The sequence below is a fragment of the Trachymyrmex cornetzi genome, unplaced genomic scaffold (genome assembly GCF_001594075.2).
Source record: "Trachymyrmex cornetzi isolate Tcor2-1 unplaced genomic scaffold, Tcor1.1 scaffold166, whole genome shotgun sequence".
NCBI lineage: Eukaryota > Metazoa > Arthropoda > Insecta > Hymenoptera > Formicidae > Trachymyrmex > Trachymyrmex cornetzi.
Genome location: NW_017296266.1, coordinates 256,141 through 268,332, shown reverse-complemented (window position 1 = coordinate 268,332; position 12,192 = coordinate 256,141). Strand labels below are relative to the sequence as shown.

The following is a 12,192-nucleotide window of genomic DNA, read 5'->3' as shown; positions in this document are numbered from 1 at the left end:
TTTTCCCCCCCCCCCCCCACAATATAAGCTATATTATATTTAAAAACTAACACATTTCATCAGGACCTAATTTTTCATATACATAACTTATAGTGCGGGGTCCTTTATCTAAAATGTTTCTCGTATTTATTGCGTTGTTGAAACAGATAAATGGAATTTAGATGTCACAGCAAAACAGTCCTTATACACATCGAGTCTGCTTGTTCGTTTGAATAACTACATGAGCCATCAACGAAGGAAAATACGATCGATTAGGAATACTCGTGAACATATTCCTTGTACTTGACTTCGCTTGTACCATCATTGATTGCGTCACGTTACTAGACTCTTACCAAGACTAATGAACGTAGGCTAAGTAAGCTTCTTTAAGCTACTTATGCGCGATCTAATTGTTGTGCTCGATATTCAACAGATCTATTTGAGATGGTTTCCTTTTGTGCGCTGCAAGTTAAATTACGGGCAAATATCGAGAAAATTGCTTTTAAAGAATAAAATTACAATTATGACTGAATGCGCGCAAGGTATCCTAGAACACATGATTCTAAATGTAATGATAAGCTCAATTTTCAAGAAAAAAAACTCGAAATTGATTTTTTGGCTGTTGAAATCATTTCAATTACTGAATATTGAGACATCTACAAAATTTCACGTAAAATAATTTATATAATATTAGGAATTTTAATCGCAAATATTTAAATATGTCAAAAATATATAAAAAATTATTATTAGAAATATATCTCGTGATTAGTACTTCTTTTTATACAAATATCCCGGTAGTTTTCATAGTCAAGCGTAAATCAGACTGAAAGGGGGAAATAATGGTTTTTCAATTTCATAGCGAGTCATAACGGGAAAGTGTTTGCGAAGTTGGCTCGATAGCGAACACTATAAATAAAAGAAGTATCTCCGTCTGCCAGTAGATTTATGAGTCTCGAAACTCAAGACGAAACTGGGTTGAATCGGATTCTGACACCGTAGAAACTTACTGTTTCATTTTGCAAAGTCGCTTTAATTACTGCGTAGTCTTCTTCTCCCTGCTTTTTTCTCGTCCCCCGAAAAAAAAGCTGAATACGCAGTGTTTTATGGAACTACCTACTATCTCGAAAGTTTTTCACTACATGAAAGAATTGCGCAAAACAAAACGGTAATTACGTTAATCTACGCTTTAATCCATTACTTTCTAAATACCAGTAACAAGGATCAATCTTTGTAATAATATTAAAGCAATAGAATTATATAAAGTGCTTCAGATCCTTTAAGTAAAATCTCATCAACACCGCTGCGGATTTCTCCGAAAGAGAGAAAAGAGCGAAAAAAAAGAAGAAATCCGATAAAAGAACAATGAAAAGAAGATTAAAACGGTCTTGTAACTCAATTTTCCACTTGAAAGCTCAAGTAAGGTATTTTTTAGAAACGATTATTATCAAATTACATATTTATTAGGCAGAATGACCCGAATACGTCCGGAAAAAAAGATTGAAACCCCATACTCGAGACTTTTCTTTCGCGAGAGTCGCAAGATTGTCATCCTTGGATTAGCGCCAAGTAGCGGAGTTACTAAGCGTCCGTGGCGCCTGTTGTAATTGCTACAATTGTTCCGCGGTTCTTTCACGAAAATGCAATAACCATGCCAGACGTTTGCCGAGGTTGCATAATTAATCTTACCGTGTACATCCGACAGCATCTCAATCGTCGGGATGTCTCGGGTAATCTTATTTAACTCCGCGAGACGGCGTCGCGTCGGAACCCGAGACGGCATGCAAGAAAAACCGTGGAAAATTATTTTTATCGTTTTTTTTCAGGTTCACGAGGATAACGCGAGGCCAAAAAGGGGCAAACATCAAACCAGCGATTGCCATGAGTTGCTCTGTGGGCGGCGCCAAGTTCTCAGATTAACGATGGATATTCAATTTCAAAGTGTTCACGTTGTCGTCATTTAATAGCGAGAGAAAGAGGAAAAAAGAGGGGGAAAGAGAGAGAGAGAGAGAGAGAGAGAGAGAGAGAGAGAGGAGAAAAGGAAGAGCATAAAGATCGTTACGTGGGATGAATACGTCTTCTAAGCGAAATAAAAGAGGCGCCCGTTCGCGACCGGAAGTACGGTTCCTTCCGACACGATGGTCTCTTCTACCCTCTCTTCTTCTTGCTAGGTCAGTTCTTTCAATACAGCTCTTTTTGACTGATACGAAACAATATAGCTATACAATGTAACGACGAAAAATTCAGATAGAATTACCGCAAAATTTTCTATAACACTGTGAATATTAATGTAGAATTATTAAAATTAATTACGACTCCTTTTACACATTTTTAATGATCAATGTAACAGATTCTGATATATCTTGCAAACTCTTGTATTGTTCCTATTTTATCAATTCCTTCAGTTTTTTTTTTTAATACTTGGAATACTCTAAAATACGATATCGATATTCCCAAGCTCTTTTTAAGAATCTAATATCATGTGTAACAAAGAAAGAGAGAGAGAGAGAGAGAGAGAGAGAGAGAAAGAGAGAATGAAAGAGATTTTCGATGATATTATATAAAATATCATGTTATCTGCGTATAATATTATCTGTGATAATATGACGGCTCACAATAATATTTTGCGGATTAAGTTAAAACTGGGTTTACCAATTAAATGTTGAAATTTTATCTCTGCAATATGTTAGTTAATACTACCATAAAATTACGTAATTTAAAAGTCAGTGTAAAATATGAAATGTTTTTTCATAGAAGGATTTTATTCGAAAGTTAAAAATTTATTTTTGCTTACTTTTTTATGTTTTGATAACAACATATGATATCGAATTATAAAGTACATCTCTGACATTTTCATGGCAATTTATGTGAGCAAATATGATGTTCACATTTCTATCATCTACACTACACTGCCAGCGGCGATCTGTATGTACAATGTTTGTTGTTTAAAACCAAATTGCATATTAAATTTCGAAGTAATTTTTATTTTTTTTTTTATTAATTATATCAAATTGTATAAACCAATTGTGTTGTATTATTTCACAAATCCTCTATTTAAAAAAAAATTTTTAACTGAATTAAAGTCGAATTTATTATAACTTCTTTTACGATGCCGATTAATTATTCGAGAAGTTCGATTGCGTTGTGATAAATTTTTTTATGATTTTATTAGAACATTTTATTATATTTTTTATAATTTTAGATTAGTAATACTGAAAATATAGCAATCAAAATACATACTCACATATGTAACAGAATAAAGAAAACAACTCTAATTAAAAAATTTCTTTACAAATCACAAAATAAGTGCACATACATATATAAAACTAGTGTGCGTGAGTATAATTATGCAAGAAGTTACGACACTAAAGTGACACGACACTAAAAGATGTAAAATGCTAAAATTTGATTAATTATAATCATATCAAAGTACGGTAGTATATAATTGCCCTGGTAATTTTCGTAGGAAGTACAAGAAATGATTGTACAACCAGACGATCCTTCACACGATGAAATAAATTTAAGTTCTAATGATAAAAAGAATTTAAAGAAGAACAAATTATCTCCAAAAAAAATGTACTTGTCAAAAAATTCATATTCTTACAAATTACAAAAAATTTTGGTACAATAATTTTGATATTATTTATACCACATTCTCTTTAGATTGTATTTATAAAGGGATTTTAGATGTATGTTATGTGTAAAGGACAAACAGAGAGAAAGCTCCTGCAATAAATATTAAATCTTATATCCAGTATATATATGAGAAATATTCGCAACGTGAGTATTTACATTTGTGAACCGTGCAATCAAATCTTTATATTCTTGCTACAAATACATATTTGCTCATATGCAATTATATATATATATATACTGCAATTTTAGAATACTCAATATAAATTTTAAGCCGATCACGATTGATTTACGTGACCCTGTTATGGCATAATACTTTACACAAATCGTAGCACGTATTATTCTCGTATTAGACTCTTGAACGTTCGTAAATCCTTTTCTAATATAATCGATACTCAACTGACCCGCTTGCGATTTACATACGATCATAATAACCATGACGTACAATCAATCGTCAGTAGGAATAGTACAGCAGGAATAATCTCACCTCTCAATCGACATCGCAGTGAGGGTGACGACCGAGCAGATTGCCGACACGCTCTGCATGTAATGCACCGCTTTGCATAGAAAGATACCCATGGTCCATGTGTAAGAGAACAGTTTCGCTATCTGCAACACAGAAATTACTGTACATGAATATTCAAAAGAGAAAAAGGGAGAAAACACCAAGCCTGAAAGGTTCTATTTACTAAAATTCCCGAGTCGATCACTCCACGTGCCACTTCAACGTAATTATTATAGAGAAAAACATGTAAATGATAATAGGGAGATCTCGTAATTTCTTACGAGAATATAAGTATCGGAATCAAAGATGAATTGCGGCAATCAATATGCGCTTCTTCCGGAAAATATCTCCTTCTGTTTTGTCGGCAAGTTTCAAGATTTGAATAACAAAAATGAATAAAATAGACCACATTTGATCAAGGTGGGTCTTGGTGCATAATAATTATATTTTTGTGTAAATTTTATAATTTCCAGTTCAAGCAAGCTGTACGATTATTTCTTGAAACACAATCTTAGACTAAAAATGATACGTAGTATTGATAAGCAATTTAATATTACTCTAATACTATTATGTAAGCATCTTTAAAACTCTATAAATAATTTATTTTAAAAATTTCAATAATTATTGATTTAACAAGGCAATTGCATATTGCTCGCGATACTAATCATTAAGATACACCATAATGCATAATAAGTAGGCGTTGAGCGGTTCACCAATGATATTTCCCGAGACGTAATTTTGCACTATTTGTCACGATTAAACGGCCTAGGATTGTGCACTCACGCACGCAATTATATCGGGCGAAGTTTCGCGCAGTCATGAGTAGAAAGGGGCGGTTTAATCCGTCAAATAGCACGGTAATTGCGTCGGAATATCCGAGTGCTAGTGGTAAGAGCACGCGCAGGCACGTACACGATGCGCCCGGGAACGCGGAAGCCTGAGATTTCCTCGGCGAGATTTCCTCTGGCTGTTCCGGCTTATCCCGCTCCCTGCGTCCTGTCTCGCAAACGTTATGTTCCCACGTGTAATGTGCGATTTAATAAACGCTGTTTATGACGGTATAAGACACAGCTGCGCGCACTGACAATGAATGGAAAATGATTAATGAATCATTGGGGGAAAAAGCATTCATTTTCATCCCAGGATTAGAGTGTCCACTTTAATCCCAGAATGATGAAACGAATAAAATATCCATAAATTTGGTATTTCATTGAAATAAAATATATAAAATCTCACGCATTAATCGACCTTATATATTTCTCTCTCTTTTTTTTGTTTTCGTCTTGCATAAAAAATACTACTCAATAAATACAATTATCTATGAATACAGGTATCTATAATTTCGTTATATATGTATATATAAATAGTTTTTAATTTTTTAACCAAATATTTATTTTACCAAATATTTGGTTCGCAATTTTGATATTAAAAAGTATACAATAGGAAATATTAATAAGGTAAAAACTTTAAGAAGTATACTGAAAAAATTGAATGATGTAATTAGAACAAAGCAAATTTCTCTTCATTTTTTACCAGAGAAAAGACCATTTAGCAATTTTGCAATTGGGATCGAAATATCGCCTCACTGAAAAGCACTTCGATCACTGATGGAGATACGGATTAAATTCGAAACTTCTCCGTCAAAGGAAACCTTCCGGCTTTAATCAACATCCCTTGTGTCAGACGCAGGTGTCTTTGTCGGTTTTGTTATAATCGATTTCTGATGTTAGAGATTTACACATTCGAATCTCGTTAAAAGTCGAAGTTCATTAAATTGTACGCACCACGTAGGGGGTCTCTGTATCTTATTGAACAGATACTTGTGACACATTATGCTAGCATTCTCGCGAAATTCAATATCTCGGAGGAGGAAAAAAAATACAACGAAAGTATAACGAAATAAAATGTAATTCTCCCAGTTTCTGCATGATGAGAAACGAAATTCCATCGAATTTGCGCTGACGTTATTAAAATTCAAAAACGAATATGACTGGAATTCTTCTCCTGTTTCTCATTGAACGAGACAATTTTTCGAGCAGCCGAATCGATCCCGCGGCGACATGGTAAAGTGAAAAATGTAGCGTCGGCAAATGTAAATAAGACTCGATATATAGACACGTTCTTGAGATATCCATCTCACGTGTGCCACAGCAATAACGATGAAAAGGAAGACCGAGGAGCGTTCTCCAAGGAGCGTGGGAGGACCATCGTTGAGAGAAAGGGAGTCCTCAAGGGGAACCGCACCGGAATAACGTGAGATCGAGCTGGGTTGCGGTCGACGTCCTTCTTATTTAATTTCCTCAAGAGAGAGCCAAGGATTGTACCCCTCGTCTTTTAAACGCTGACAGACTAATTTTGCCCGGATTCCCCTTACGTGACGGCCACCACTTGTCGTCAAGACGTTCAATTTGCGATCGTGCGACAACCCTGATTGCAGCGTGACGCGAATCGAGGGAATGCCTGCGAATTTGACGCGAAGGAATGTCATTTCCCTGTAACACTTAACCGATAATTAGTTCATCACTCGCAGTGAACTTACAGCGAGCATATCACGCGAAATGAAACAAGCATGCACGATAATATCGCGCGCAATGGAAACGAGCGACCTAATTAACTAACGTCACTCGTAAGGTGCTATTGTAACAACGCGTCACGACCAGCCAGTAAATCACGGATACGGGAGAAGAAAGGAAAGTGGGTGCAAAGAAATGCATTTACTACAAATATCGCGCTACATGGTAGCGCTCTTTATCGATTTAGGTCGTTTATGTCAATGTGGAGGAAACAAAAGGTAGATAGACAGATATCGATGTTAAAGTAAGTTGCCAAGCCGATGATCTTTTGACTAAATCTGAAGTCGATATTTTCTTTGGATATAAATTTGGTCCATTATCTATCTTTTTCAATTTGATTACTGACATTATATAAATTAGTAATTAAGTTAAAAAAAAGTTCAAAAATCTTACTAAAGTATAGTCCACATTTAAAATTATAATAAATTTTTATTTTCAAAAATTTTTCGCTAAAGGAAAATATAAATCTGCTTGTTAAACTTTCAGATTTTATCTTGAATTACTTTATTACGGTATATAACCTTATAAGTATTTCCAATTTTTATAGTTCAAAGAAAAAAGGTTTAGACAAGAAATAAGGGTAACAAGGAACAATGACATTTTTTCTAGAATAGCGATTGACATGTTTAGGGTTAATAACTACGAGATAACGATCTCGCCTAAGCCGGAAATTGCTCATATAACCTATGAACCAAGAGATATATTCGACGTACACGGTTTAACGCAATCACGCCTGATATAGGTCGTCGCTCATCCCCAAAAACCGTTTCATACCGGTCCAAATCACGACGAGCAATAAATAACAAACGAGCTGCTCGGTCTTTTCATTTTCGCGGCATCGACCGCGTTATCGAAACAGTCTCGGTACAATTTATTTCTCTCTATTTCCCTTTCTCTCCTGTGCCAGACAGAACAAGGATTGTCCACGTTCGACGCGACAATCCGGAATGGCTTCTCGACAATTGCGAAATTCGATATTGTCGCGCAAAGAAAGTAAATTGGTGTGACTAGGAGAATAATTGTTTTCTCGACAGAAAAGTACAGACCCTTTCTCTTCTTTTTGTCGTTTCTTCTGTTGAAAGATCGAAGCCAAATGTGAAAATACTCGGTTTGAAATAAGTAAAGAAGTTACCCAGAAGAAATCCTGGCGAAAGGTAAATAATTAATATCACGATTAAAGAACTAAGAACTAGAATTTGCTAAGAATAGATCGAACATCAGAGTCTGGCGCGAGAATAAATGATTACATATCGCTCCCTTACTTCAAAAGTAGCACAACTAAAAAAACATGATTTTCAAGTTATTACTATGAATGAGTTAAATAAACATTATTCTATCGATCATTAACTCAAATTCAGAAAAAAGTCAAAATCGTCACAATTCAACAACGAATAGCTTAATTTAAAAGGATTATGAAACGAAAATGACAAAAACCAAATTTAATCATGTTAAACAAAATTTTTTTGCTCATATTATTTGATTAGTCAATAATTTCCTGTCAAGTTCAAATTTAATTTTGAAGTAAGGGAACAATATCTTCTAAACTCTTCGATGCTACTTCTAGTGTGACATACCGAAAGCTTTTTTTACTTCACTATACCATAATTTTTTATTAATAAAGATACACACATTCGTTTATTACTGTTTTATTCTTTAATGTCTGGCGTTTCGATTAAAAATAAATTTATTATAATATGTTCATTTTTATGCGATATTTTTACATAATACTCATATGATCAATGCGTGACAAAACGGTATAGAGTGGCACCGAAGGGTTAATTATATGTAAACGTATCAATAATATTCACAATCATCCTGTATTATAAAATAATTATAGAACCACAGTTTCGAAATCGCTCGTTCGCTATTTTGTCGCTTAACATCACAATTTGAAATAACATTTATCGCTATTCTCCAAGATGCGATGCAAATCTATGCAGAAAAATATTAACGAATCTTTTCTTTCAGTAAAAATCACGTCGCAACATAAAAGGAAATGAGGGAGTAATACGCACATCATATGAAAAGGTGCACATTTGCGTAAATGACTTACTTGAGGGAAGAAAGAATACGCTGGCAAAATCTTGTACTGTGTAATAATAGTGTACGGTACTAATGATAATTAAATGGTATATTTTTTTTAATTAAAATTTTAGTCGAGTACTATTTAAACGTCACCAAGCGTAACAATAGAACATACAAAGTAAAAAATATCTTATGTGTCTTTTTCTATTCTTAACAAAGGATAAAGTAATTAATTGATGTCAACATTAAAAACATTGTAGTTAACAAAAGCTCTGTGATTTCACGCAGTCTTTTAAATTTCCAAGATCTGTAATAAAAGAATAGCAACCGGAAAAAAAGAAAATTCAGAAATACAAAGAGATAGTAAAAGCTTTATCTCTTATTTAATTTCAAGCTGATTTTACTTAGCAGATTTGAGGATTAATTATAATCCTCGAAATAACACGTAGGAGTACATGTGTCTAATATAAAAAATTCAAGTTATTATTATGAATAAATTAAACAAACATTCTATCGATTATTAAAAGTAAATTAATATTAAATCTATAATAATATTAAAAATTGGAAACTTATTACAGTAAACCTTCTCGATATTTTCACTGACAACAATAGACAAAATATAACAAAGAACTTTATTGGCAGCTAATCCGTATTACGGATAAACAATCGGAAAAAATTCGTTTGTTAAACAAGGTATAGCTTAGTGACGCGACGAATACATGAACTTTAATCAAACGCTGGCATACGGGCTGACGCAGCAATTTAGCTTTTGGAAGAATGTACCCGCGTAACATCACGTGCATCCGAAACATTATCGATCGTGGGCGTGCATAGAATGGGCCTCGTGAAAATGCAGAACACGTAAATAATGTCAGCAGTTTCACAGATGAAACTTTTCATGGTAATGTTGATCGCGATCGCGCGTCAGCAGAGCGTGATGAGGCAATACGACACGTGGTCGAACGACAAACAGACAGTTCTATTAACATCTAATTACCGATAGACATTTGCGCGAATGCCGCGTTATCGAATTAATTTCGAAGCGACGCGGTGGTATAGCTTCGTCGTCGTAATAACACGCATTTAAGTGCAAAATGGAAACGATAGCAATAATTAGTTTGTTAATTGCGTTAAGAAGATAAAGCGTCGCGTAACAGCATGCTTCCGATAATTAAGAAGCGTTCCAGTCTTTAACAAATGATCCCATTATCTTAGCAGTGCCACTCTAACGAAAGTTTATCGGTAAATAAGAATCTCCTTTCTTACATAAAATAAATACAATGAAAAAGAATGCTTGTAAATATTTATAGGTAAATAACATTTTCTTTTTTTTTCGAGAGAGAAAAGTTACCGTTGACACAGTGTCTTCTAAAGAGACACCTCTTATTTCTTAGAAACTGATTATTACGCTTTATCAATACTGAAATTACTAAAAACATAATCTGTTTAGATAATTAAAAAAATAAAAACTCAGATTTTACATATTTATAACTATTTTCTGTACAAAAGCATGAGCTAAAAACGAATTCTACAAATACAAGAATGAAATTCTTATAGGATTTTCTTTTGCACACAAATATTGCGTAGTTAAATAACAGTGATTATATTATTAATAATATTACATCATTTTACATGTTTGTAGTTGTCTGAATCAGTTTTATTTATATTTTTTCTTTTTTCTTTCTTTTTCATAACGTGGTTTTAAATAGAAAGTAGGACTAGTAGGAGAGTGCAGCGTAAACTGACACAACCTGTTTGTAAGATAGATCATCAAACTAACTTAATTTTCCCTATCGAAACTAAAGGCAATCGTGTAATTATGGAAAAATCCTTAAGAAAAGAAATTGCGTTACATATTTACTTGGAAAACAGCATAAAGTATGCATATAAATTAAAAAACGTTTTATATCAAAGTGAAAAGATTTTAAAAAATCTTGTATAAATCCGCTTGTAAGTATTTACAGATGATTGTGAAAGAAAAAGGATAGGAATATGTGACATTATGTTAGTTGTGGGGCTCATTCTGTTAAACGCTCATTTTTGCTTATGTTACGAAAAAGTTAATTATTGCAAAATTGCAAACAATATTATAAAAACTACTATACTATCTGGTAGTAAAATTTTTTTAGATTGTATTTATATTGCTAAAGTTTTATTTTTTACTTTTGTTTAAGAAATATTGTTTAAAAACCAAGTGGTATGTCGGTATATTGGTAATCTTTCTTTACTATTTTCGTGTGCAAAAAAATCTTTACACAAGTATTAAAAATATCACTTTATGATTGTTGCATTATTTAATTATATACTAATATCTAAGAAAAATAGTATGGATTTAATTAAAAATGTTGATATTTAAGATAAAAATAATATCTCAAATAAAAGGTTTTTTTAAATAAATAAATAAGGCTAGAATTTAAACTCATATTATGTTATAATTTCTTTTGGATAATTTGAAATGACTTTGGGATAGATTGGTAATGACGCACTGGACTAAAATAAATTACTCGAACTTCGCTCATACGAAGTAATGTGCTAATTTACGATAACATTCCTGCATGCCTCATACGTCTCTGAATTAGAATAATGGGAGCAATATCGACAACACATCAAGCTGAAAGTCAAAGAGCCATAAACAATATTATACACGAGCGATGAAGTCAAACCAGAAACGCGATAATTATATCTGATTGTCGAGCATACTTCGTCACCATTTCAAATACAGAATCAATTACAGAGTTCATGAATTTATCTACATAATTAGCAGTATATGTGCAAATAAGCTAAATGTTTTTACCCAACGATTAATATTAGCTGTTAAATAAGCATGTAAAATACATTAAATATCGTATTTTTTCAATAGATTTTTAATCAATTTATAATTGATTTTCTTCTCAGCAAGGAATAAATGGAAATATTTTGGTATTTTTAAGAGATAATAATTTGAAGAGTGAAATATCAATAAGTAAATATAAAGAGCTGTGTATATAGAGAGAACTAATTAAGCTTTGAAAGTTAACACAAATGGCGAAACTGAATTCCTCGATTAATTTCACGTGAGTATAATATTTCAACTTGCGCACAATATAAAAGTCGAATAATTGCGATAAATTATAAGTAACTTCGAATTTTTTAAAAATCTAATTCCTATATTTTAATATTCTCTGAGCTATAAAAAAATTAAAAATTTACATTTCTGTCTTTTGATACAGAAATTATATTATTTCTATATTAATCAGAAATTTTCTTAATGAAATCGTTTGTTGTAGTTATCATACTTTCACTAGTATAATACACAAAGGATTTATCTCGGCATAATAAAGTCAAACTCTGCCACTCACCGTACATTAAATTCATTATCCTGTAATATCCTTTAAGGGAGGGGTATAGTTAATTCGCGGTCAAAAGAAGGCATGTTTTTATGAATTTTTTTAGGCGCTCTGGTTAGTGCCAGTGTATTGAAATAAAATTATAATAATAAAA

The 12,192-nt window shown here is 32.7% G+C and overlaps 1 protein-coding gene across 4 annotated transcripts in view; it reads right to left on the bottom strand.

Moving 5' to 3' along the window:
- The window catches only part of LOC108759076 (pyroglutamylated RFamide peptide receptor), a 90,605-nt gene that overhangs the window by 23,770 nt on the left and 54,643 nt on the right, over positions 1–12,192 (bottom strand). For all 4 annotated transcript variants that reach the window (XR_001939981.1, XM_018504376.1, XM_018504374.1 and 1 more), the window contains exon 4: positions 4,097–4,218. Coding sequence is in view for 3 of the 4 variants with exons in the window: in XM_018504376.1 (XP_018359878.1) it covers positions 4,097–4,218 (122 nt within the window). In the remaining variant the exon portion in view is untranslated. The remainder of the gene's footprint in view (positions 1–4,096; positions 4,219–12,192) is intronic.